Below are 27,948 nucleotides of genomic sequence, written 5' to 3' on the forward strand. Positions count from 1 at the left end.
TTTTTTTGAAACCCAGCTCCTAAGTCTAAAATATTTTGTTTGACTAACATTCATATTTGGTGTTATTGTTGATACACATAAAACAACTATTATATATTTAGTGTTGAATGGATTTGGGTTTCTTTAAGCACTGGTTATTTTTTACAAACAGCTGCTCCTGTAAAATCATTTTCTGACTCAGCATCAGTGTTTGATACACTAATTCTGTGTCTTCCCTGCTGGAGCCTTGTCTGTTGCTGCCCCCGTGTTGTGTCTGCCAAATGTACATGGACAACATCTGCTGCATGGGTCTTGCCCATCCCGACACCGCTTTGAGAATGACAGCTGAGTGGGTGCGTGCTCAGGTGATGACAGAGGAGGCGTCCCAAAAATAGCCTCGGCCAGTCACGGCCTGTGCAGCTCTGGAAGTAGCCGCAAATGGATTTGGGAGATGAGATAATCGAGTCTAATCACAGACAGACACATTTTAAGTGGTGGAAATGGGGCAGGGAAGCCAGGACCTACTCTGTGCTGAAGGGCATCGTCACTTCGGCAGATTGATGAAGAGCATTAGAATGTCACCAGAGGGGTTTAACCTAAGTCTCTGTGGCATCACAGCTCCCATCGTGCTCCACGCTTAGTCCGTGTGGGATGACATTTTTACTCAGCACTGTCCTCCTTTGTGCCATAATTATCCCCTTGAGTGTGTGTTTTTGGTTCCATTAGTTCAAGAACACCCTCTTTTGTGTTTTCCATTCCACTGCCCATTGTTACATCTGCAGATTTGGTTCTACTCTGTGTCGCTGGTGTAGGCGCCGAGATTAAAATAGATTAATCAGGGATTAGTTCATAAAATAAGAGAAGGGAGGGATGTAGTGAATGCATGCATTGTTACCCCCACTGTGTCACTTTCTTCATGTCAACACAACATGCACAAGTAAAAAGTATCTGCGTGTCTGTGTCTCCTAGGTTTGTGCTACTGTGCGTGCCAGGTCCTGCCATGGTGAGGTCAGTCAGCTATGACTGATGTGGAGGCAACCTATGAGGACTTCATTGCCTCTCGACGGTCCGGCCGCAGGAACGCCATCCATGAAATCCCAGCAGCCACTGGAGGGCAGGGACCTGCCGACCTGTCGCAGAGTCTGGCGCAGCTCAGCATCAACAAATCAGGTGAGAAACCCAACTGGTCATGACGGAACAGTCTTTTCACGACAGACTGATTGTGTAGGATTTCCTCTCTTTTGATATTTATTTTGATCATCCGCCAATCCCTTGTGTTCCTATTACTCCCTAGTTTCCCAGAATCTGTGTTTTTTTATCGTATATATTATTTTCTCCCTGTCTCTTTAAGTAGTTTGTAATTATATTGTAAACTTTGAATACAACTTCTAACTGCATCGATTTGAAAGAGAAGAAATTAATAGTTCTGCTTTGGAGTCAGGCCCATTGAGCAAGGATTCCCATACGTTTCTGGATCGTGTCACAAGAATAAATCAGGTGCACTGTTGTATCTGCCCCGGTCAAACTACAAAGCTCCGTCTGTTCCTTTAAATGTGGCTGCCACAATGGATTGTGGCAGGGCATTATCTCCTTTCTTTTGCTGCAGTGTTTCCTTTGCTAAAGGAGATAAGATAGAAAGCACTGAAACTTCTTTCCTTAGCATTAAGAGAATTCGACCAGCCCTTATCATGACTGCAACTCATACCACTTTCACACCAAAATTACGGTGTAGGCCCGGTTTTTTTTAAACACGGGTCGACCGGCGTTTAATCGGCAATTGGCCACTTTCACACTGCGAGCAGACCAGGGTCTGATCATCGTGTAGTGACAGGTGGCGGCCATAGGCGGCGGTAGAGAGCGGCGCGCGCCGTAAAACAAAGAAGAAGAACAGTGTAGTAAACAATACAAAGCATGGTCGCCAGTGGGCCGGTGGTCAACGTTACCTTAGATCTTGTACTTGTCACTCTTTCAAAGTTTACACACTCAGCGCAGTGTTACGAGCCGAGCCTGGTCCTTTAAGCAGGTGGCAACATGGGTTTTGAAGTGTGTGTATGTATGAGAGAAGAAGAAGGTTGGCTCTGTGCGATGTGTTTGTGCACGTAGCTGCAGCCACAAGGAGAACGGGTTCCGCACATCATCCATGTTACCGACAGTTTATGGCCACTGTCTAATGAGAGACCGCCTGATGAGGCCGTGTGTGTCCGGGTTGAAATAAAGTGCCCGGTTCTAAACCTCATCGATGATCTTGATTGTGTCAGTTGTTACCGCCAACGAGCCAAAGCTAGGCTAAGCGAGCTAGCTACATGCGAGAGGTGTCTCATCGCGCAAATTAGCGGGTTCACCCGGGTGTGACGTTCACATCAGTGCCGATCGGAGGTGAAGCCGATTATTACCCGGGTCTACTGCAGAGTCATTTGACCCGGGGCTGAATGCCGATTAAACGTTTCCACACTGCAGAAAACGCCGGGTGTTAGCGGGTTTAAACGGGTTTTTTGGCCAGTGTGATCGGGGCTTTAGATACTTCCGGGTCATTTCACTTTTTACTTTGCTCTGTTCGCTGGTGTCCAGCTTTATGAGTTAAGCAAAGCTCTCAATACACTTGTATTGAAAATAAGAAACGTTTTATTAACAGCTTGATGGGGAGCTCTGCTGGTCAAAGTTCTGTACTTTGGTACATCAGAAATGTAAAGCCTTTTCTCCTCGGGCACACTGATAATCCTTCACAAGTCAGTAGCTGCTATGAGTTTATTCTTTCCCTCATTCTACGTTGGTGACTGAAATCCCTGCTGTGTTCACGGTAGCTTGCTCGCTGATTCAGCCAGCCTCGTTCGCATCACTGACATTTCACAAGTCTTAACTAATGCATGAAGCTCACAATCTTTTCTCTCTGTCTGTCTGTCAGGCGATAAGGGAGAAGACGCCGAGAAAAGCCAGGACTCTACAGCTGAAGACGGGGAGGGGTCTCAGGGTGGGGGCAGCTAAACGTCAGACAGTGGCCGGCAATTATGGACTCAGGAAAAAACACTTATTGTTGTCTACCTGATCCCTGAATGCGAGGTGACTCTGACTGGCCCGTTGCATTTGAGGACCACAAAAACACACAGCTGCTCACTCACGTCTGCCGAGAGGGTTATGTTTTCAACCCCGTCCTTTCGTTTGTCCGTTTGCTTGTTTATCAACCGGATTACAGAAAAAAAGCTACCGAGCGGATTTCCACGACACTCGGTGGAAGGACGGGACTGGGCCAACAAAGAACACTTTGCCGTGGATCCGGACAAAGAGTCGAAGCCAGGAATTTTTTGTATCGCTTCCTATGACATTGTGAGATAGGAATTTGTTTTGTTTTTTGTGTGTGCAATTTGGTGCGGATCCAAATGCAAATCCAGATGTTTTACTGTTGCTTTGTTTCCCCTTTGTGTGTTTTTTTGTTGTGTTTTTACTGTAATTTCATTTGTCTTTTTAATCAACCCATCATTCTTCTGCAATGAAAATTATGATTTCATGTTCTGATTTTTTTTTTTTTGTATTTAAGGGGACTGTGAAGGCCTTGGCAGGGTCTGCACTTGACTGAGAGACATTCTAACTTTTAGATAGATTGGTCCAACAGGACAGGGCCAGTTTTAATAAGGTCAAAACACAGGACATACGTATAACAAATTAGCAAAGTTAGGAACATCATTGATCTGCTCTTTCACTCTATCATGAATTCTCTTTAAAAGAGCAACGGTGTTCTGTCTCGTCGGATGACTTTCTTGTTTCTTGCTCTTGTAAATGTACCATTTACATTGTGAACGCTTTGTACGTACAGTAGTTAACATCATTAATCAGTAAGCCATTGACCCCAAATATTACTTATGAGACTGACTTTCATTCTTAGTTATTAAGACGGTTGCTAATAGTTTTGAAATGATATACTTTTAATATTGTTATTGAATTACATTTCATCCTTGCTGGATCACAATACTGACTGCATTATGGTACACTAGTGTTATTTAGAATTATTTTTTCTGTTTATTTATCGTAGATATGTATGTGTGCATACACATATATACTTTTAGAAGGATTATTGTAGGGATTGTACAGACCCAGAATTATTTTTTTTTCAATTCACCTTTTTTGTCTAGACTATGATGGTAGCTATGGAACACTGCCTCGGTTTGTTATACCAATCAAATATGTCGACATGCATTTGAAAAATGTCTCTAGAAATTAAACACTGGTATACTTTATGTAATTTATTTTTCCAGTGACATTATTCTGATCATTTAGCCCATTTTATTTGTATCATCTAAATACAATTTCATGACTAAATCTGAATAATTTGTACATTGAGTCAGAGTTTTGAGTTTATTCGATGTATTGAGCAGCCATGAACATGTCGTAAAAAAATATTTAAAAAATGTTTTGTCATTCATGAGCCATGATTTTGTGCTGTTGATGTGCTAACTGTATAATGCCCTCACATCTGACTCTGTTACTTTTCATGTGCAATTAAATCATTGTATCAAAACTAATTTGTGTCCAGAGGGCAGAGTAAACCAGGTTCTTGTCTCCCTCTGGTGGTCAAAGACCTGACTGCAAGTCCCAGAAAAATCAGATAACTGGTCATATTTGTTTTGTAAAAGATAGATAAGGATATCTGATGCAATGGATACTATCGCTGTAACAGATTGCGATCCTACATGCGGTGATTATAGGTCTCTGTGATGCCATAGAAACTTGAAATCCATGTTATGTGCTTTATAATTTCACCAATACACAGAATATAATCCTTCATCACAAAGCTTTTGAAGATGTGGGACAACGGGGCAACATTTGCACACAAGTGAAGCTTAAAGCACAGTTTTTACTTGTAAACACACCAGCCTCCTTCCATGTGGTTTAAGAAATGATTTTTCTTGTATGCACTAGATCCAGAAACGGAATGAATGGGCTTTGAGTTAAGATATCTTAGATTACAAGGTCAGATGCAATACCACCTTGTTCACGTGGAGGGGCTTTGCGAAGAAGGAACAATTGTACCTGAAGAGAGTGTCGGTCGGATTCATTCTCATAATCTTGTTAACATGAAGAGTGGGACTACATGTCAGAACTTAGTTTATATTTTTTATTTTGCACTGTGGTAAAATGACAGTCATAGCAGTACAATACAATAATGTAGACTACATAACAAACAGCAATATATACATGCTCGTGAGATTTTTTTGAGCCACACCAAATCCAAAAACATCCAATAAACATATGAATACAATATTGTTTTGATACAATTAATACTTATAGTGACACTGCAGTATGTTTGTCCTCATTACACAACACTAGTCAGCAATGTATTTTTCAATATTCAAATAGATTACCGTGCCATACTTTTTGGACGCAGGTTCTTTTTTTGTTGTGGAAGTTCTCCAATGGCATTTTTCTTTTTTCCTTTTTTTTTTACATAAACCACCGACTAATTTCCTTGCGGGATAAAAAAACCATGCATATCCTTGTGGAGCTCAGTGTTCACGTTTGCTCGAGCGACTTCCTTGAATGTTCTGCCATCAACAACCAGGAGGAAATCAGACTGGCCTGGGTTGAAGTTGATAACCGATGTTAAAACCACACCTGCAATATAGAAAGGAAAAGGGTGTCATGTCAATACAAAGTACAAAATCAAACGCCTAAGGAGTCAAATCAGATAATGGCAGGTTATCAAATATACTTTTATCCCTTCAGCCAGGGACATTATTATTTAGGCCAGTATTCCAATCCATTTGTACTCCAGCTAATACTGTATATGGAAGCATACATAACACCCCACACATGTACATGTCACACATTGCCCTCACCGTCATCCTCTGACTCTGCGTTGGGTCTGGGGATGAACACGGGCTCTGATGGCCAGCAGTTGTCTTCATTCCAGTAAACAGTCTCCCTGGATTCTGTGTCAAACTTGGAAATCTGCAGTTAAAGAAGAGAGAAAAAAACACACAAAAGAACACATTCTTGAGTATGCACTGTTTATAATATGTACTGTTATCACTGCTGGTTAGATACAGTCAGAAAAGTAAATGTGTGTGTGTGTGTGTGTGTGTGTGTGTGTGTGTGTGTGTAGATAAGCACCATGCTTGTGTAGTACATTGCCACGACTGCAAGCCATATACTTAGAAATGAGCAGTAAAACTATAAAACACACCATCAGTGTGTGTCAGTAGACTGTTCAGGTCTGAACAGGGAACTGTCACCAACTCTTTCTCAGAATTAGCTGGGCAGACTTTAGACCGAGTGACGAAATCAGATCCACGGTCATTTTTCCCAGAAATAAATCAGTATTGTTAATGAAAAATAGTAGTAACTTAATTTAATCGTTCTATTATAATACACCAAACATTATATTAAAATACAATAATATAGCCATGTTCAAACACAGTACAACCTTTATTCACTTATCCTTTTTATGTATAAAAAAATATGTATAAATATGTTCTGGGCTTCAGCAACTGAACAAAGGCCCCCTCGTCCTACAAGAAAACACTTCATCTGGATTTATGATTTAGGTTTAACTTATTTTTTATGGTGTTATATTTAACACATGTTGAGAAAGGTGCCTTTTTTACCTGAACTAACCAGGCGCTAGCTTGTGGTATTTCTCTTTATATCGCTACAGCTAGGCAGTCATCCAAGTAATGCAAACTATGCTCTTAAAGGTTTCATTACTGCTGACGTGATCAGGATGGATGGAATTTGAGCGTGAACACTCATATTAGAGCAATTAGATATATTTTATTAGTTGAGGGGGGGGACTAATCACCATCACTTTTGTTTTTGTTAAATCCCACATCCAAACAGCATTGAAAGTCACAGAAAAGCTAAAGTTTTCCTATATCATGTGTCAAGCGGCAATGAATTTCGAATTGTCTAAACCAAGGTGTTTCCTTTGGTGCCTTCCTCTTTGCAGACATTATATCTGTGGACTGTGCGTGTGCACGGGAATCGCTTTCAACTCAATACTTTTGAAGTGCATCGCCCCGTTCCATTGTCTCTGGTACCTTCGTGTACAAGTATGCCCAGCGGAGAGGATGTAGGTATTACAGCCAAGGCCATGAAGTGGTTTGGTCTTTGTTGGCACAATAGGTAATTCACACAGCAAAGCATTTCCCATCTTCTCTTGCACCAGCTGGTAATTCCCAGTGCTGCACTTTGCTGCCCGAGTGCGTAATAACAACGCTGCCCGGATAAAAACCCAATCTGTTTCCCAACAACCTTGCATATACTGTTCTTCATGGAGTCCGCAAGTTTGGCCTCTCTCTGCAAATGACGCCCATGAGACGAGACCAACCCATCCCATCAGTTCTGCTCTGCGACGGCACAAATTTGAAACAAATGGGGGGGCATTACCTGTTTGGCCAGTGCAGATTGCTCCACACAGTTCCCGTAGACGAAACGTTGCCTCTTGCCGTTGAAGTCGTAATTGATTCTGGGCAATTCCAAACCTGATGGAAACACGACGACAGTTGTCATGTTTGTATGGAAAAGCCAACTAGTCTTCAAAAACACAATGTTAAGAGATACAACTTGAACAATAACTGCTCGAGTGTTTTACCTTCACACAGCACCTCTGCCTGACACATCAGTTTGCCTTCCTTCTCCTTCACTGCGCTGGCTGTCGTGAATTTGAGGTTCACCATGTCCTCTCCAACGGCAATTCCCTGCAAAGCCCGGTCAGAACGTAAAACGAGTGTCATGGCAACATCTCTAAAACTTCACGACGGAATCAATTCGATTATTTCCCCGTGCTCTTGTCTTTTTCAAATCCCACCTTGTTTGAATGGATGGGAAGAGCGAATCGTCTGTAGCTCGGCTTGGAGTAGCCGCCGTCGTTGAACGCGGCGCTTTCCTTTAGCTTGCTCAGGTAGAACATGTCATAAAGGCTGTTATCATTGTAGGCGATGACATCGACGACCACGTGGCCGTCATCCTCGAAGGCATTCACGTGATGGTAGACAATCATCACTCCGGTGTAGTACTTTGTCTCCACTACTTTGCCGGTCTTTCTGTCTATCAGGTGGATCAGCGTCTGGTGAGGAAACAATCATTTGGAGAGCAATGACACAGTAATATTAAAGATTTGCATCTAGAGTCAATCCCCTCACGCCACGGCTTTACACACGTGACACAACACCGGTCGACTCCTTCCCCAGTGTCTTCGCGCATAGTTTCGGCAGTAAGAATGGTACAAAACGCAGAAAGCAAAGGCCCCTTACATTTTCCTCAGGGCAGAACTTCAGACAGCTCGCCCAGCTGACTCCCCTCATGTACGCAGTGGCCATCCTGAGGATGTCCAGTTTAAGCGGCTGCTCGATGAAGATGAAGTAGTTTTCCGTCATGCCAAAGCTGTGGTAGTAGCTCGGCGTGAGCAGCGAGCGGCAGGGAACCGTGCAGACCACCTCCACGTTCTTCAGGGCGGGGGCATTCTTGTCTTTGTCTGAAAGGCCAACGCAAGCACACGCATGAAACAAGGGTGCCCAGCATTCGTGTGTGTAAACGTGTATGTTGAAAATCTTCTGAGACGTGGTTTTTGTTTTTCGAGGTCTGGTGTGACAATCATAATAGTCCCTGTGAGATATGTGATTCAAGGAACAGAAACAATTACTGCGGGAACCTCAACTTTCTCCGTGGTTGTTTATCTTAATTCGCGCGCTTATTTTTACTTATTTTTCATCTTTTGTAATAACATAATTTTTCACCTATACAAAGTACAGTTCATAGGAGGAGAGGGCACTGAGGGAAGAGGACAAAGTAGAGCAGGTCATCAGGTTTATTTACCTTTCTGTGAAGCTGCAGGGACTTTGAACAGAGTGTATTTCGTCTTGCCCTTCTCTGCTATCGATGTTCCGATGTTATAAGCATTGCCTTCCTTGTCGTAGTGCGGGTGGGATGTGGCCAGGTTTACAGGCAGGTACTTCATGTAGTCCACCTGTGTGGAAGGGAAAAACACAACACTGAACCCGACTCTTCCCTTCACTGTGTGCCGGCGGTGGTCAGGATCGGGGGGACGGTTTTTACCTTTTCCTGAGTTTCCAGCGTCACAGGGTCGATCTTCAGGATGTAGTTCGTTTCAGAGGTGGCGTAGTAGTCGTTTCCATACTTCATGAAATTGCTTGCGCCATTGTCAGTAAAGTCCGGCACTGTATGGTTGAGAAAGGTGATTGCCCTGAAAAGTACGGGGAGATTAGAGAATACAAAGGACCCAATTCCCTCTCAGTGGGGCCCTTCACAGGCATATTTGCATCTCACTAGCATATGAACAGGAAAGGAGGGGGGGTTTTTAACACCAAACACAGATTGGACAACTGTTGGCACCTCCATGTCTCCAAGAAGTGCTACAGGGAAATAACATTTTATTCATTTGAAAAAGTTTTTAATAAAAGGGAGCAAACGTTTTCCCCAAAAATGCTAAAGTTGGCATTTCCCCCATTTCACAAAACTCTATCATTTTGCTTATGTATTGAAGATATGGAGGAATTATATCAAGTTTCAAAAGCCGGTCTGAATGCATAACATATTGTCTATTACATCTTAAAATACAAGATTTGTAAAGAAACTAAATCGGACTACTACGATGGCAAAGATAATGAGTTCAAAAGACGAAAACAAATGAGCACAAATGCATAAATGATAAATAAATAAATTCCAGAGTATTCTTACTTGAAAATGAAGTTCTTGCTCGGGTCCGGATAGGCCATCGTCCCCATTTCGGACACAACGATCCTGTTCGCAGACATATTCGCTTTGTACGTGTCACCTCGGACAAATCTGCTCCTGTGGGTCACCTCACCTGCAAGAAAGCACATTTTGTTTTTGGTATTAGTGCCTGATATTCAATGCATTCCTTAGCTTCTCTCCACGCTGACATGCAAAAGTCATGGATCAACAAATGTAAAGCAAAAAAAAAAAAAAAGAAGAAAGTCTTTCAAAGCAGTTTCTCACTTGATATTTCATAAATCACACATGCATGTCATGCATTACGGGGGGGGGGGGGGGGGGGGGGGAGGACGACAACACTAACCATCTTTAAAAGCGAAGCTGTGCATGATGGCCATCCCATCGAACCAGTGTTCGTAACTGGTCTCCCCCACAGAGAAGATGCCCGGGCCATTACGCAGCAGTGTGCCCTGCAGCCAACTGGGAATGTTCCCTATTTGAAAGGATGGGAAAGAAAACAACACGACTCATTCATCGATGAAATATAAATCGGTTGTGTTAAAAAAACAACAACAAAAAACAACAACAACACAAAATAAAACAATCAACCTTACCTTTTACCTCCGCCTTCAGTGGCTCCGGTTTTTCCTCTGCGTTCTTGGAGAAGTCGAGGGCCATGTCGAGGTTCGCTGTCGGAGCGACGAGCCACACTTGGAGGTGTCTGAACAACACTGCTGTGCAGCAACCCTTCAGACCACTCCCTTTAAAGCTCTCGACCGTCTTGGGGGAGTTGGCAAAGCGTGCATTATCTTATCTCCATGCTGACTGCATTGAAATCCTGCAGCGATTAGTTCGGCGAAATTCACTGTACGGAGATAGTCATACATCGGAAGGAGTCACCTCGCCTGCTGACCTGTAACCTCTCACCTGTTGGACGGGTGTTTCGATCTGGTGTGTGAATTCATAAAAAAGAAAACACGTATAGGCTTCATAACTATGCAAAAGAAAGTAGAGTGGAAGTTTTGCCTCCCATTTACTGATGCTTCTGATGTACAATTTCCATTGGACAGCAACTTGTCCATTTTTATTTCCTCCATATTTTGAGTGAATTTGTTCATTTGGGTTAGTATGTAAAACCACACACACACACACACACACACACACACACAGTGATCAAAGTCACAGTATTTGTTTATGGCCTTACACATGTGCATCACTCATCTGCAGTCAACAAGTTGAAAAGTTGTGTGGCGGCACAGCTGGGCAACAGTTAACTATTGCCAGCCCTTATCCCATGCTTAATTTGTTTGTGATAAATTGTGTTAATGACACAATAATATGATATTTCATTTGTGGTTGACTTCTGAAGGGCAAATCCACATATCTGGGGGGGGATGTGTCGCACATGAACCTTAAAGTCCAAATCCACATCACATTCGAGGGTGAAAATCATCTTGATCTTTTTATGACATTCATATGTTTGTTTCCAAGAATAACCAGCGGCTGACTCAGCCTACACAGCAGGGGGCAGGTGCTACTTCTTATCAAGCCCCTACTCTTTGCTGCAGTGATGAGCTAGGTTTTTATTTCATTTTTTTCATGTCTTATAGTTCATTGTGCCACCACCACATGGCCTTTAAACATTGACATGAATACCAAACACAGCACTCGATTACCAAGAAACACTGGACACAATAAGCACAAACTAATTTCACAACAACTTACTCACGTGTTTATGACTGTTGAGACATGACATGTGGGGGGGTTAGTGGGTAGTTCAAGACTTGGTTGTATCTTATTGAGGCGTGAATTTATGCAATAACTAAATTGCGGCATCCCAAGATTTGAGAGGTTTGGTAAACTTCAAACACGTCAAAACAATGACCGACACATGGTGAAGTAGGCTACTCAAATCTTTAAGTCAAATGAAAGTAGCAATATACTTCTTTGTGTGTGAGTGAGTGTGTGTGTGTGTGTAAATTAGTAAAAGAACATAGAGTATTAGTAGCAAAATGTACTTCAAGTATTAATTATGCAAAGCCGCACAATCTAGAATTACATTTACAGTATACAAAATCTAATTTGTAGTGTGGCCATTAATGTTGGTGAACCCCCTAACCCCCCCCCCCCCCCCACGTCTCACGCCTTTGACGGGCAGAACCTTCCTGTCCCTGGTGATCTTGACGAACACTCGGCTAAAAGAAGCTCAGAACGGACTGAGGCCAGAGGAAGAGGCATGATGCACCCACATGTTCCTATAGACAGCCAGCCAAACCTAAAAGGTCACTCACATGACTTTGTTGTAGGTAGATGGATGGCATCATTCAAGGTGAAGACTGTGGTGACGGTTAACACCAACACTTGTGCAAATTGTGCAAAGCACCAATCGGTGTTCAAGATGTTCACAGTAAAAAAACAATCTTGTTTCATATATTCTATAAAGATACATCATATTCTATAAGATGATCATGTTCACATGTAATATCATGAGCTCAACAGGGATTAAGCACGGGTGAACTGTAAAATAAATGTAGTGGGGTAGAAATATTAGGCAGCAAACAAGTAGATCAGATAAAATATTCAGAACTATAAGTACAGTAGCCAACCTCAGTAGTTACACTACGGAATTTGCTTTGGCTTTTTGGTGCATAACAGGACAAATTAAAAGAAGCAAGTACTGTAGGTGCAAGGGGAAATAAACCCATACAATAAAATTATACATGTATGTACAATTTAGGAATGTTTTCAATCTGCAATCAGAGTTACGGCAGTGTAGGAGAAAATGTAAGCAAGTTATTCCACCGATGCTTTGAACGCTCGTCATCAGGTTTAGCTTGTGTTTACAGAGGATGTTGTCCACATGTCGAGTTTTGAGGCCAAAAATCTCCTTCAACCAGACACTTGTCTTTGCACTCTGCACAACACCCCAGGAAGTCAGCGAAGCTCTACGTCGTGAATCCTCCTTCATGAAATAAATGCACTCTCATGTAAGTGTTTAGAAGGCCACAGTTCATGCGACTGACAATTTACCAGTCACTGAATTCAAAGTCTCAGAGCATACACCTGAAATCAAAATCCACCATGCAGACACATCAGGCCGACAAGTTTACTTGTGGTGTTTGACCTTTGTTGCGTCAGGCAAACCTGCAACCAAACAGACAGACGCATTTCCGACTCCAGGTAATACACGAAGGAGGTCGCCCTTTTCACCGACGACGAAAATAGTGTCTCGCGAGCTGAGAAAGAATAGAAGTAGAGGACAGCACTGTCCTCCTGTGGCTCATGTAAGTCACTAACTTACAGTTGAAGTGACAATAGTATGTCCAGTATGTTGTTGACGTGTCTCATTGTGATGGAAAATAACTGTAAGCTTAAAAACTTTTGTATTTGAAAACTTTGGACAGGAAATATGAACAGCTTGAATTTGATCCAACTAATGTCTTGACGAAAAAATCCTTATGCAAACACCTTCACATACTGAAATATAAATCTATAAAATAGCTGATTATGATTTGTGTGGTATTTTTCTAACAGGATTTGCCTTGCTTTTTTCAGCATAGGGCAGAAATTATGTGTATTGTGTTTGTGTTGTAACCAAGAGGCCTTTTTTTAATAATTGTTTTATTACCAAGATGCCTTTTAGGACCAGGGCTCTCCAGGGCATTTCATATTTTGCGAAAAATGTATGAAAAAACTGAGACAGAATCTCAGCCATATAAAGTGGTCTTATTATTGTTATCCCCATAAACACGTGTAACACAATTTTCCCTTGAAGTACAACTAAATATATTTTTGTATCAAGTACTGTACTAGCTGCCAGGGCAGCAATAAAATTGACATAGCAAAGTTAACTTTGTGGCTTTTATTGACAATAAAATGTTTCTGTATAATGCTTTCTTCAAAGAAGGCGGTGTCAGGTGAGCAAAAACAACACAATGACATGTATGGCAGTACAATAAAATCCATGTCACATAAAGGTTTTCATTAATTATGCACTCAAATGTGCCAACAAAGCATTTTTTTCTTGGCAGGAGATAACTTGGTATTTTATTGTATTGTAATGAGCAAATGAAAATGTAAATGACGAGTATTTTCTCATCTGATCAACACAATCAGTGTCACTTCACACCCCACCTACTGCACTCACACCTCTTCCTCTGTACATTCAGGACAAAAACACCAGCATCAAGTGAAGGAGCTGTCGCTCACTTACCATGACTGTTTTTTTTTTTAACTTCGTTTGGATTAATAAATTAAAGACAAGGGTACGCTTATGATGCAATTTGCTCATTGTATTGATGTTTATTTGCACTGCCGAGATTGTTATTAACCTTGTTCAAGTATTACCTTACTGATAACTTCGGTGCCAGATACTGGACTAAATATATGCTTTCAAATGTTCTACCCACAGCATCATCATCATGTGGATTACATTGTGACACAGTACAAGAATATAGTTTAAGTAACCATTATGTACATTTACTAAGAAAAATAGGAACAAAAATTGTCTTGCAAGTGTATATGCTAGTTTGTTTACAGCGCAATGCCCACATGCAACACCACATGCAGTAATAGAGAATGCACGGAGACGACCACATTGACCATGCGTGTCCCGAAAACGATTTTGTGTGAATTGCGGTGAAATACGGACGAGACACCACACCCTGGCTGCTTTCTACGACGTGACATTAGTGATATCCACTTGTAATGTTGAGGATGTACACCCATAATAAAGTCGGCAGGTCCATCCTGATCCAAAACACCCTGGTTCTATGGCGCAAATGAAAGAAGCTCTACCACAGACAAATTATACCGAGCCTCGTCATTACTAATGTGACCGGCCACAGCGTGCGTTGTGAACAGAACTAATCTGAACCACTGGTTGCAAGTTGGCACTATCGAAAAAAAGAGAAACAAGCATCATCCTATGACGACACCACAACGTTTTACCATGGAATAATAATGGCTCGAGCGCTGGCACATGTAAGCAAATTTCCATCTTTTTTTTACACTTTAAAATCTGTAACAAACGCAAAAGCGTTTAACATTTCAAACTGATCTTTAACAAAGGCAAAACAATCACATTACACACGGAAAACACAAGTTCATCAAAGTGTCGTGAGGAGATCGATAACAAAATATTCACTGTGCAATCCTAACTGGTTTGTTTTTTAAAAGGCAACAAAATAAAATTCTGCATATTAGCAAGGCATGTTAACAATCCCTGTTTCTGTTTCACATTTGACAGCTTTTGATGTACAGCTCATAAAAATACACGAACAATGAAAATTCAAGTAGGTTTGGTAAATCATAGATGAATTCGAACTTTTCATTTGAACGAATGAGTTATCTTCAATAACTTTGAGCTGAATTGTTCCATGTTTTCAGTGTTGTTAGTAGAATGATGCTGAACAAAACATTCATAATATGTTAACCTTCACAACTTCTCAAAATATTCAGACCCACTGAAAACAAAAAAGCCACCCTTGTGTCCAGCCGATGGATAATTATGGAACTGCTTGTTGTGGTTAAAAGCTGGTTGTAAATCATATATAACATGAGGCAGAAGCTGTTTTTATTACAATGCTCTTAAACAATTACAAAATATTCCTTACAAACTTTTCAAACCATATGAAACACTGATTATTCTACTTTGATTTGACACAAAACCTAAGACTGTAGAAACAAATTCATTCTGCTTTTTGTTTTATTATTTTATTTTTAAACAAATCAATGTACTTAAATCATGTCGAATTCCAAAACTCCTCATTTGGAAAACACATAGCAGCATGCAGCTGGTTGGCAAATGTTGCCCAGGGGTATAATAAACAGTTTGTGCTAAAAAAAAAAAAAAAAGATATAATAAACAAGTGTGACACTTCAAAGCATTTTGTGGAACATTAGGGTTTGTCTGTGACACTGATTCCATTATTAGCACTCCAGGTCAGTGTCACCCCCTTCAGTATACATTGCACAACGTGTAAATGAATAAAATGCAGACCCCAAGATAAAAGTGTCAGGGACACATTTCGGTTTATGTCTAAACTTTTGGTTTCTGTCCAGCTAAATATCAGTTTGTATACACATGGAATCGTGTGTATTTACAAATCAGATGTTTGATGGCCTGTTGCCTCTATTTCTCCAGGGTAATTTACCGTTCTTGATACCGTGAAACCTGCGGTATTTTTTGCCCATGGTTATCACACCGTCAAAATCTCATAATGGCACATGCCTACACAGTGTTGACATTCAGTTTGCCTTTTTTAAGCACATCTGTACCGATGAACCCTGAACGCATCATTTCCCTTAAGCCTCTACCCCTGATGGACCAAACAAAAACACTACATGTATGGTACCGATGCCCTTCAGCCCTTTATTTTTTTTTATTCACCATTCAAATGCGAAATGCCACCAAGACATTCGCAATATCCCCGTACATTTCTTAAAGGCTGGCTTTTGAAACAAAACTAAAATATGTGAAGAATGGTTAACTTTTTGACAATTGGTGGTTGGGCTAACAGTCCACTGTCCCCTGGACGACCTCTCTTTCCGTGTAGTCGTGAACTGTTTCAAGAGAGAAAAAAAGAAAGAAAACATTGGCCATGCACACAAAATATTGCTAAGACGTCATTTCATGACTCAGGGAGGGCCAGTCGAATGGTCCATTGGTACATCTCAGCGACCGCACCCACTTTCCCCCCAAAAAAAGGAATCCCAGTTTCCATCATTACATTCAGCCACAAGTACCAGGTGTGCTACTGCTGAAGCAGCTTGACCTGCTGCTCACCGCTGCACCGAGAGTCACGTCATGTTGTCTACATTGTGGCGTTTGCTTGCCACGGACACCCTGGTCGCCTTAATCTGTCTTCCCATTCTCCTGAGGTGGTGCGCCGCCTTTGCCCCGGTGAGCCGTGCGCAACACCTTGTAGCAGCCGCGGCCGATCTTATGCATCCACATGATGTTCATGATGTCCAAGCAGATACTGGAGCCGATCCAAGCCACGCGGCCACCCCAGGGCACAAGGTAGAAGGGCTCAGTGCCATAGACTGCATACATACGACAGTAATAGACTGGCATGACGGCGATGCGGACCATGAAAAAGACTACTGCCATGGCAACGCCATTTGCCATGTTGGGCCGCGAAGACTTGGGATAACCCAATACCTCGAAGAACCAGCTGTAACACAAAACATATGGTCTGGAACAGGATAAACGTGAATATCAAAAACTTTAAAGCAGTCATGAGTAACTTGATTCTTTAACCATTTAATTGCATATAATTACATAATCTCCAGATATGTTGAACATTGAGCACTAACCCTGAACTGAAAAGACCCAAAGCTCAGGGCACTTGTGAGAAGGTACGTACCGCTGGTTCACACACGGTGTAGAAAACTCAGCGAGCAGGCGGAAGTTCGCAAAATAAGGCAACATTCCTTCGCCCTGGAAGAACAAGGCAAGAACAAGGAGGACAACAACAACAAAAAAAGAATGAAAGAGACAAAAACAAGAAAACAGAACACACGAACACCATCTCTCATCACTATCACAGCAGAACAAGAGCCGTTACACTTCTAATGACAGCAAAGCTCTCGACAAATCATCAGAACTAAGGTACGTCTTAAATTCCAAAACCTGTTGGGACATAACCTATTATATTTCATAATCGCGCAGTTTAAACATTGTATGGAATGGGGGGAATTCAGGTCTAAACTTAGATGAAATCCCACCAAATTTAGACCAATTTGACAGATCTAACAAAAAGACTCTTCTCTGTCAGGGCACATTATTCCTTCAACGTTTGCAGGCCAAAATTAGACTGTTGCATCTAATTTCCCTCCTCAATGATTAATTCTCTTCACTTGATGTGAGCAGAAACTCATCCTACACTATGAGAGAGGCACAAGGTAATCGCCATGTGCGAAATAATATCAATTTGGCCAGTAACTATATGGGTAAAAAAGCATATCTAAAAATACAGACTGAACCACCAATACTGTCCTCGCTTCTAGTCAGCCAATTAAATAAACATAAAATTAGTAAGAAGCTAAGAAGATTTTGCATGTACTGAGGTAATATCACTAGAGCACCGGCAGTTTATCAGAGTAATCGCTGAACATTTAAAAAAAAAATGGTATTGAGCAAATAAGCACATTTTTTGGTGTACACACACACACACACACACACACACACACACACACACACACACACACACACACACACACACACACACACACACACACACACACACACACACACACACACACACACACACACACACACACACACACACACACACACACACACACACACACACACACACACACACACACTCCCAAACGTGTTAATGTTTAAGAGACCATGGCCTGAATTACACATTGTCCTGTATGTGATAATCTGAAGCGGGGGTTTTTCTTAGAATGATGAAAGAAACATACTCATAAAACAGAGATGGTTTCAGGTGACCTGGATACCTTTGACCTGGGCCACAATTCCAAATGATGGAATCACAAGTTGTGCCATTAGCCAAATACGTCTGCATTTTGTCTTTTGACTGGAGACGTGCATTAGCGAGAGCTGTTGTTTAGCCGTTACTGAGTTATTTTGTGTCCAACTCCACACCAAACCAATCAATCTCAAAATTAGGATAAAAATCAAAGTGTTCAATTTCGACGAAAAACATCCACCAATAACAGAATTCAAGGTTACCTGGCTTGGGGCCTGATTTATAGAGCACGTAATAAAAGAAGACTTACCGTCAGGGCTGAAACAAAAGCTGGCCATTGAAACATACTTACTATGTGACACAAACAGGGCACATGTGCATTTCATTTTTTTTTACTAGCATATGATGTGAACTTTCCACCTATAGCATGAGAATGCCAGTACCTCTAGGAACTGGTAAGTCCATACTGTGACTGGGCATCATTTCTGCTCAGTGCAACACAACAGCAATAACAGCAGACAAGACAGGAATAAAAAGTAGTCCCCATCTAGATCAAGATCCGCGCTGGCTCTCTAAACGACACACACCCCTTTTTGGTAGTTTTTGCATGAACAGGGATGACACAACCCAACTAACTGTTGGTGGTTTTTTGCACATAGGGTTTGAAGAGGGGCTATTTGTGTTAAAGTCAGCGGAGGACACAGAGACAGACAGACCAGACATTAGAAAAAAGGTTTAAAAAAAATAAAAATGCCACCACAATTGGAAGCAACTAAGAAGCTACACTGAGAAGAAAGCATGCGTCTGATATTTAAACAGCATATATTTTCATTTTGTTGACTAAACTATCCATGACTGTTAAAAACGGATACAAAAGATTTATGCTGCTATCAGATCATCAGAGACCTGAACAATGTTATGACCAAGACATTAGTGGCCGACTAATCAATACTCAAAACGTACCATCAAACTCATGAGATTAAAGTGATTTGTATTATAATAATATTTTTTAATATAGGTTTCCCAACTCTAAGAAAATTTAATTTAGTTAATTAGGCTGTACGCCTCGGGCTCTAGTGTTCGTATTGAGTGCATGCATTATTTTGTGTGTATGTGACATGTACACTTACACATAAACACAATCAACACATTAACTAATAAGACTAAGACAACATATGACAAATTTGAGTACAAAACTAAATAAAACGAAAATAACATCAAGGGCTTGCCGGTTTGCCCATGGTTTTTTTAACTGTAATAATGTCTACAGTAACGCGTTTGTTTGGGGGGGGGGGGGGTCTATCACAGTCGTATAACGCGGAGCATTCATTCTGTTATCCCACATGAATTTCAGATCTAGTCTGAGGAAACATTCATGAGTGTCCAGTAACAGTATGGCCTACTGCATCTCATTTAACTAAGTGTTTTAGATACAGGTGCTTGCTCTGTTTCTCCAAACGAAAAGGCTGGATTTACAGTCGAAATTAATAATAATTCTGTGACAACAAGGAGACACGGTTTGTATAATAATTCTATAATTATCATACACAGAAAAGTTTAAAAGTAATCATCCTCATTAGTTATGCAATGAAGACAGGCAAAAACCAGATGAAAATATGATGTGTGTCACATCAAAAAAGAAATCTGTAAATCCAGCCCATGACTGTAATATTGAAAAGGGTAAGATGTAAATCTGGACTGCTGGATTTACACAAAATGTATTTTGAAACCAAACGTCCACAGTCCTTTACTGATTTACACCAAGAATTTATGATTCATTTCCAATGGCGACATTAAACTAAAAGTATAGCACATAACAATGTGAAGCATGTAGTTTAAGTGTGGGAACTCGGAAGCAGAGCAATGCACGTTATTCGTCCTTTTGAGTTTTCCTTTTTGGGAAATATTGTAAAGGGATCCAACAGAATTCCCTGCAAGTTTTCATTAACTTATATATAAATAATAAAGGAAAGGACTGACTTTTAAGAGCAATCAACAACAGTAATTCCACAGGGCACATCTGGCAGAATACATCCAACTTAGTATTAGAAAAATGACCTGGCATTTGGGGTCACGTGGATTATATAATTTGAGTGGCTTTGTCAGTTTTCCCTCAGAAGGGAGGGTCAGGAGGAGTTTAAGGAAGAGAAAGAGGAGACAGAACTAGGCTCTGGCACAAAACACAGACAGGCTGCAGGTACTGTAGATAGGCAGGTGAGTTATTAAGTGAGTTAAGTTGTCGTCATGCACAGTAACAAGAAAGGAACCCTGTCTGTGTAGAAAGCTGCCAGCATGCACACAGTGGTCACAGCTCAGCATTCGGCTGCGCCGAGCTGGGGAGAAGCTCAGCTTGCGTCAGAGTCATACAACATTTAAGGGGATCAGAAAAACAAACAAACAGAGAGCACAGAAACTGTCAGGGCAAGGTGAGCAGGGGACGGGGTCATCAGCCAGTACCATTATTGAGCATTCCATGCAAAGAATACCCTAGTCATTCATTTCTATAGTAATTATGCGACAGATCCTGGAGACCTAGTGGGTTTCAGATTGAACCAAGAGTGAACAGCGCTGCTGAGTGCACTTAACAATCACCATATCTAGAGCCAACTGTTTACTTCATAAGTGTAACAGAACGACACTAATAATACAGGAGGGTCAACCATCTTGTTCTTAGGTAAGGGGGCAAACTGCAAAGTAACTTGACACCTATGAATATCAATGCGGTCACTGCATCATCACAACGCCATTAGAACTGTAAAACTCTTTTAAAATCTGTATTTCCAGGCAATCTATGAAGTACAACCACAAACAGCTATAAACTTCCTCATTTTAACAACGTAACAACTGAGCCATCCATAACATTTCCTTCTCCGATTATGTGTTTCTTCAGTTTTGGGTGCATTATTTGCATAAAAAAAAGAGACTACGCTCAACTTGATGGACTCTCTCACTGGACAATGGCAAAATATGTTAAAAACACTCAGCTTGACAGGACACAGCTGTTCACCCTTGGTTGTCTCCGTCCCATCTTGCCTGCACGTTCTGCTATTGGACAATAGGGCACTCACCAGTACATAGTAGTAAGCATACAACGCTGCCAGATGGTGAACTACAAAAAACTTGTCGCCTATCGCCTTCCAATAGTAAAATATTAGCAGCAGATCTGCAAAACAAAAGTACAAGGGAAAGAGAGAGAGAGAACGTGTCATTCGTGCAATCAAAACATTTCAAGTACATACAACTGATGAAAAGCAAACTGTGCACTTTGAATACTGAATTTAAAAATGATCTGTCATTCTATTTCGGATGCAACAGCTGACAAACGGTATGTTTCTCTTACCAGATATGAGGTAGCCTGTTGTGATGGCAACATTAGTCTTCACCAGTGTAGGATCTCCCCTATTGAAAATACACATTAGGTTTGACTGGTTTTGTCTGGTGAAATTTCAACGTGTTGGTGTTGATCATTTCTGACTTAAGCGATTGCTACTGGTTGCATCAAAAAAAAAGGAAACCTACGTAGCTAGCACCTGAATAAGTAAATCAATTCCAAACCTACAGTTGCTAGCTCCCTGAGTTCACTTTATTTAGTTGAGAACCATGCTCTCATGTACATATGTTCAATATGCATTCCATGGCTACATTCACAATATAATGGTGAGAGGCTGAGAGCTGAAGCTACATTCTCCAGGAAATATGATTTTGATCCATGCATAAGGCAGCGAATTACATTTGTTATTTCCAATGTAATTTAATTACATTTTTTTCTTCATATTTATTAACAATATATTTTACTTTACAAGGGAACGGGTTTTGAGAGTGATGTCCGTAAAGCAGACAAACTCAATGTGTAATCCATTCCTTACACATCTGCTCTTGTGTTTTCTGTTTTGGAAATGGTAAATGCTTAAAACACATTTACGCACGCACGCACGCACGCACACACGCCAACAAAAAACGATTTGCATGACATGTAGACAAGACTAAACCTGCCATGCCGACAGTTGACAGGATAACAAGTTCAACAAGGCCAAACTCTCACCAGACTGGATCTTCATTGACGACATCATCGAAGAGCAAGATGTAGAGACAGAAGATTCCCACCAACAGTGCGTGAAACGTTGACACTGTCCTAAAATCATAAAAAAAAAAAAAAAAACACACTGCTGTGATCGTCTCGTCGTGTCTTGAAACACGTCAGAGACACGGGAGATTTTCCGTGTAATGAGCTTGTCAAAGAGCACATTTATCTTCATTCGTGCAAAGAACCTTGGAGCCGTTTTATGGTTTGGCATGGCACTTTTAGCACTCACAGTGAATTAACTGACTCCCTGTCAGGACTGCAGACAGATTCAGACCAATTGGACTACTAGATAAAATACTGCCGGGCCAGGTGGCACACAGTCGCAGTCAATCAGTCGAGCAGTGAGACAGTCCAACATGTCTTTTTCATGATATTCTGATCGATGTCTCTCACTATGGGGAGCACTTACTCTCATTACGCCAATCCAGATTGAAACAACAGACAGTAGTATAAATAATGCCCAGTTAGATCCATTTTAGTGGGTAGGATAACTGTATTGTTTCAGCAACACGTTGGCATCATGGCATCGTCATCATCAATACCATCTGACATCAGATGCCTTGCCAAAGAGAAGCAGTGCCAGCCATCGCATTAGAGATGTAAGAGAAGTTGAAATATTTCCCCTTGATAGGACCACTGGTAAAAAAAACTAAATTAGCATACCCCGTTTACAAAATGCCTTAAAAGTTGAATGATTCAAAATTGTAACATCTGACATCAATTATATATGTTCTGGTCTTTTTTTTGTAATTTCTTTTCTGGCATTTTCTGCCTTTATTATGACAGAAGTAGTGGAGATAGACAGAAGAAAATCCCTGCTCACAAAAGCTGCTTTCAGCACTGAAGTCCGGACAACTTCCTGACATTTTTCCAACCCTTGTAAAAATTCGAGTAAGCCCTTGTGAGAATACAGCAGCAAAATCTCCTGTGTACTCAGTTTCTTGTAGTCTACGTATTTGAATTTTGAATGCTTTGGCTGCCTGCCATCAATGAATAAGTGATTGAATGGGTTTCCAAAGAGAGTAAATAATAAGCAATACGGTAGGTAAGAGTGATAACAATGAGTTTGAAGTGACATAATGCACAGCAGAAGACATTTAAGAAAAAATAAACGCACTCAAATCGCCATTGTATTGCGTTTCTACCATGCTGCCAGCACCTTGAAGTAGTGCCATGTAGAGCGACCCCTGCAAAACACACAATACACCCTTCTAGTGAGTCAGATACTTGTGTCACCAGAAACGTGGGTTGACTGTCGGTGCTTATCTTTGGACCCGGCTGAAACAAATCCCTGCAGGCCAACATCTGAGAAGAGCTCACACTCCCTGCTGCACAACAACATCCCAAGTTCACGTGAGGTCACCTTGAGTTCCATTCCACCCGCTGCTTGTCACTGAGGCCAAGGAAGCTGGGGCTGATGCGGGTGGACATCCAGGGGCTGACTTTGTGGAAGAGCCACTGGAAGGTGAGGAAACTGGTCACCGAGATGGTGAGGATGAGCTGTCTGAAAGGGTCCATGGCCATCCAACCCCACTGTGAGAGGGGGGGGGGGGGGGGGGGGGGGGGGGAAGAGAGTAGAGGTTAGAAAAGAAAACTGGGAAAGTTAGCTGCACTTACATGCCAATATTCGCACAGTCATAGTGCCTCCTACTGGCAAAAGGAGGTATGCCTCGTGCGACAATCATCATTTGATTTACATGAGATTTTCATGGTATCCAGCAAAATAATGTATGTTTTTGATGCGTGTTCTCCAGTTCCCCAAAGTAGACAAATGAAGAGATGCAAAATGTGCAAAAACTAACATCTTAAGTTTACCCAGCTGCGTCAACCGGCATCCCGTGGCCAGAACAGCCGACGTGCAAAACAGAGTGAGGGCCCGATCAAAGCTGCTTGCAGCTTCAATTATGATTTCATTTCATGGTGTCTGTGTCTGTGTGTGTGTGTGTGTGTGTGTGTGTGTGTGTGTGTGTTTGTGTGTGTGTGATAAAACTTCAGAGTGGCAACAGATGGCCTGTAGTGGAAAAGAGAGGACTGTGTGTGCACTGAATAGTCACCAGATACAGCCTGTTGGTTGTGTATTCAGACACGGGCCATGTAGCCAAACTGTTCTGTTGGCTTGGCTACAGTTGTGAATGTCACTGAGTCACTTTCAGAGACTCACATTATGAATTATCACCTCATCACAACGGGGAAAAACACGACATCCCTAGAGGTGAAGGCCCAAGTGAATGTAGATCTCAAAAGCAGTTTCAAATCACATTCAGTCACAATCTTTGAATTCATGCTCCAGACAGACTGCTTTGTTATGTAATGTCATAGAAATTAGATTACACAATTTTGAGACATTGCTATTGTGTGGAAAATGTGAGCCAACTTTACTTGAGAAATCAACCAACGCCACCCTCCCCTTCATCAGTCAGATCCTCCATCAACACTCGTATTTCCTGATTTAATTGTTATTTGTTAGGAACATATAATTGAAGGTGCACACATCTTGTTGTTGTTCCCTGCCGCTACTCTCCCGCATGCTGTCCGCATGTTGACCAAGACCGGAAAGAGAGCAGAATTTTTTAAGTCTCTGCAGTGGCTACCTGTGCACTTAAGATGCAGAATCTTCCCAGCAAGAGGGTTCTTGGTTCGAATCCAGGTTCATACCAACAAACCTACACAACCAGGGTGTGGAGTATACATCTTCTCCCTGTGTCTGCGTGGATTTTCTCTGGGTACCCCCTCCTAATTAGCTTTTGGCCTAAGAGGCTTCTAGAACCATAGGGTCTCCTGGTGGTGAGCTTTCAATTAAACCCAAAGTCACATCAGACACTCACAGCAAAGCCTCCTTTTATTGCTGTGGCCCACATCACTAGAACAGCATCCCTTGAAGGTGGCAGCGAATTTTGATAAGTAAGTCAACTCAAGACTTACCTTTTTTAGTGTGGCTTTGAGTGTTTTCCTTTTAATATACTTGTTCTGTGTTTTTTTTCGCATTGTATTATAATATTTTTAGTATTTTCTTATTTTTGTCTGGTTTAAATCACTGTTTCCTCAATGCAAACGTGTAAGGTTTATAGTTTCAAAGAGGAAATTGATTGTTATGAATGTAATCAAACTCAAATTTATTGTGTAATTCTGGATCGCAAGACAAGCTAATATTCTAGTCACCTTTTCTGATTTACGGGGCTATTGCGTGGGACTGGTACCTCTGGTGTATTTTAAGAGGTCAACCCTGTGGTAGCACATGTGTACATGTTATAAAAGCACATCAGCACGCGATGGTTCCACAAAATCTATTTCTCTCCCATTCATACATAACTGCTTTTAAAATCTAGGCCTTAGGTATTATCACGATGTGCCTAAAACCATTGTTAAACCTAAAATGTATTCGCCATTTCTACATTTGGATTCAAAAGCAAGACAACAAAGATCCTAAATTAGCCGCTCTACACAAACACACACTGGCTTGCAGCCAGTAAATGTATGTCAGCGACAAGGGCCCCATTGCACTGCGTTTCCAGACCACTCGATTGTTTCATGAGTGGTCCATTGAGCTATTTGCATTTTGGCTAATTTGACTGTGTCATCCCTGGGTAAGAGGCCAAGACTGTTAACTTTAAAAACATATTTACTATGCAGCTCCCAAGTAATTGAATTGAGTATATTCCGGCACACTCGCGCACACACACCTCACTCCCTGGAGCTCTGGGCTTGGTGATTTTATACCTACCTTTGTTCCTGTGTTATGCCAAAAAATAAAAATGCTTGAGGGCTAACAGCGCGCCTCACTGAATCGCTGTAACCAAGAAAGAGCCACCAGGGAACCGAGGCCATTCCCCACAGAGCCCACTCCTTTCGCCTGCACATAATGCATTAACGGGCACTGAGCACTAGTACTTTAATGTCGCACGCTGCAGGGCAGAAATGCTTTTTGTTATCATAGGCCCGGACACTTTTTTTTTTTTTGACAAAGGAGAAATCCAGATGCCTTCAGTTATGATTACAAAGCACAGATTGTTTAAGGTGCACACATGCGAGTCCCACACAGGACGCTGTCGCCAAGGCCAAATAGTTACAGAGGTCGACTCAAAATACCGGCCGCAGAAAGGAAACACCATGGAGAGCACGACAAGCATATATAGCCTCCCATGTGAAAATCTGCCCTTTAACTTTTTAACGGGACAACTTTTTGGCTTAAACTCGCTTGCACCATGTTAGCCTCTTGGCCACCGGGTCACAGTTTTCATGGGAAAATGGCGACTCGATTTACGGCACAAAGGGACCGCGTCACCAATGGCGTGACCAAAACAAGGAAAGGCTCCAAGGTTGTCTGATGCCTCTTTAACAAAGCAACCTTTGTGGAGTGTGTTCCATTTTACAAAGATTGATTCCCCCCCCAGTTGAAATGAGAAGTCAAATAGGAGATTTGTGTGTGATTGTTAATCGCAAAACCAGATTGCCTTACTACATCCTGGCACATTCGTTGAGCTGTGAGAGGACTGGCTTTTGTTTCTCCCCCTAATTCAAGATGGAGCAAGTGAATCTAACATCAGATCCAAGTGTCAATCATCACAACAGACAGTTATTATGAACAAAAAAAAGTATCATAATCACACATTTCCTCTCTGTTGTCACAACATATACCTACACTCATTCAGCGTAAAAAAGCCTGTGTGCATGTCAACCCAGGTAGCGCGTTGTATATCCTGTGGAATGAATGAGTTTGTGAGACTTATCGCCAAATAACCTCCATGACTCCATCAGAGCAGTTGTTATTCAGACCCCAACTGATTTATTATTGCACTCAGCCACTGGGACAGAGAATGGCACGCTTGGGGCCCGCCCTAGAGAGGTAGGCCTGGTATGCACTTCTTTTCTGAGAAGTGTCGGCTATTTCCACTGCACAGGAACGAAACAGGTTACTTCCTGGAAGACTGTCTGCGTCTTCGTACGTCCCCCGTAACGACTTGGCACGCAAATGCGCGTGCGTAAAACCCCATTTTTTAAATGTTTTTTTTTTTTTTCCCAATCAGGAAAAGACAGCGTTTACATGGTAACAATTATTTCGAGGCAGGGGATGCCGTAAAGCGTAACGCACGCGTACGCACGCACGCGCGCGCACAAAAGCCAATTCACGCCGCGATGACTGGCCAGCTGCTCCAACGTGTTGAGGAGGAAGAACAACAACGTTGTCCTGGCGGCGTTGCTGTGTAGCGGCCGCACACATGAACACGGAGCGCATTTACATGGTAGAAAGAGTCGTCAGCATCATCACAACCGACTTACCGCTTGACTCTCATCAAGATGATTCACCGCCTCGCTCTCTCAACTGGCCGTGGTGTCCAGGGTGGCCCTCGGGGCCGTGTGCGTCGAGGCAAAGCCACGGCCATTTCGACTCATTCTTTTGTTGTTGCTGTTGCTGCTGCTGCTGCTGCTGTTGTTGTTGTTATTGATGAAAATAAATAAATAAATAAAACAGCCCGCCTCCTGGTCCACGCACACACACGCACGCTAACAGGTTGCGGGGCGCGCAGAGAAGCTGCTGCTGCTGCGCGAATGTGCCGGCCTGGCGCTGTTTATCGAGAATCCCGTCCGACATGAGCCGTGCATACTTGCAGAGGTGCAGATCATGGAGCTCGACGCTCGATTACTGCAACGATCGAGGGAGTGTAAGTGTGTGTGTGTGTGTGAGAGAGGTAGCTCTCTGTCTCTCTCTCTCTCTCCGCCCCCCCCCCCACAGACATCAGATTTCAACCGAATTCT

General features: G+C 41.9%; 2 protein-coding genes across 4 annotated transcripts; both read right to left on the reverse strand.

Moving 5' to 3' along the window:
* Positions 1 to 5,072: 5,072 nt before the first annotated feature.
* bco1 (beta-carotene oxygenase 1) lies at positions 5,073 to 10,435 on the reverse strand. 2 transcript variants are annotated; one of them, XM_035618943.2, is made up of 11 exons: positions 10,278 to 10,435; positions 10,028 to 10,156; positions 9,667 to 9,796; positions 9,025 to 9,172; positions 8,785 to 8,935; positions 8,223 to 8,443; positions 7,778 to 8,035; positions 7,562 to 7,667; positions 7,357 to 7,451; positions 5,808 to 5,919; positions 5,073 to 5,583 (listed from the first exon to the last, which is right to left on the reverse strand). In XM_035618943.2, the coding sequence occupies exons 1-11, from the start codon at positions 10,339 to 10,341 to the stop codon at positions 5,429 to 5,431; spliced, it is 1,569 nt and encodes a 522-aa protein (XP_035474836.2). In that variant the 5' UTR covers positions 10,342 to 10,435; the 3' UTR covers positions 5,073 to 5,428. The 2 variants fall into 2 exon arrangements, with proteins under 2 accessions (XP_035474836.2, XP_035474835.2); XM_035618942.2 differs by having other exon boundaries at positions 8,223 to 8,452.
* Positions 10,436 to 13,510: 3,075 nt separating this feature from the next.
* Positions 13,511 to 27,886, reverse strand: LOC118291097 (TLC domain-containing protein 4-B). Of its 2 annotated transcripts, none has more exons than XM_035619028.2 (7): positions 27,472 to 27,886; positions 23,558 to 23,727; positions 22,153 to 22,242; positions 21,451 to 21,509; positions 21,179 to 21,273; positions 17,034 to 17,107; positions 13,511 to 16,841 (listed from the first exon to the last, which is right to left on the reverse strand). In XM_035619028.2, the coding sequence occupies exons 2-7, from the start codon at positions 23,716 to 23,718 to the stop codon at positions 16,520 to 16,522; spliced, it is 801 nt and encodes a 266-aa protein (XP_035474921.1). In that variant the 5' UTR covers positions 23,719 to 23,727; positions 27,472 to 27,886; the 3' UTR covers positions 13,511 to 16,519. The 2 variants fall into 2 exon arrangements, with proteins under 2 accessions (XP_035474921.1, XP_035474920.1); XM_035619027.2 differs by lacking the exon at positions 27,472 to 27,886 and adding an exon at positions 26,834 to 26,963.
* Positions 27,887 to 27,948: the final 62 nt, after the last annotated feature.

This window comes from Scophthalmus maximus, chromosome 21, assembly GCF_022379125.1.
Source record: "Scophthalmus maximus strain ysfricsl-2021 chromosome 21, ASM2237912v1, whole genome shotgun sequence".
Classification (NCBI taxonomy): domain Eukaryota; kingdom Metazoa; phylum Chordata; class Actinopteri; order Pleuronectiformes; family Scophthalmidae; genus Scophthalmus; species Scophthalmus maximus.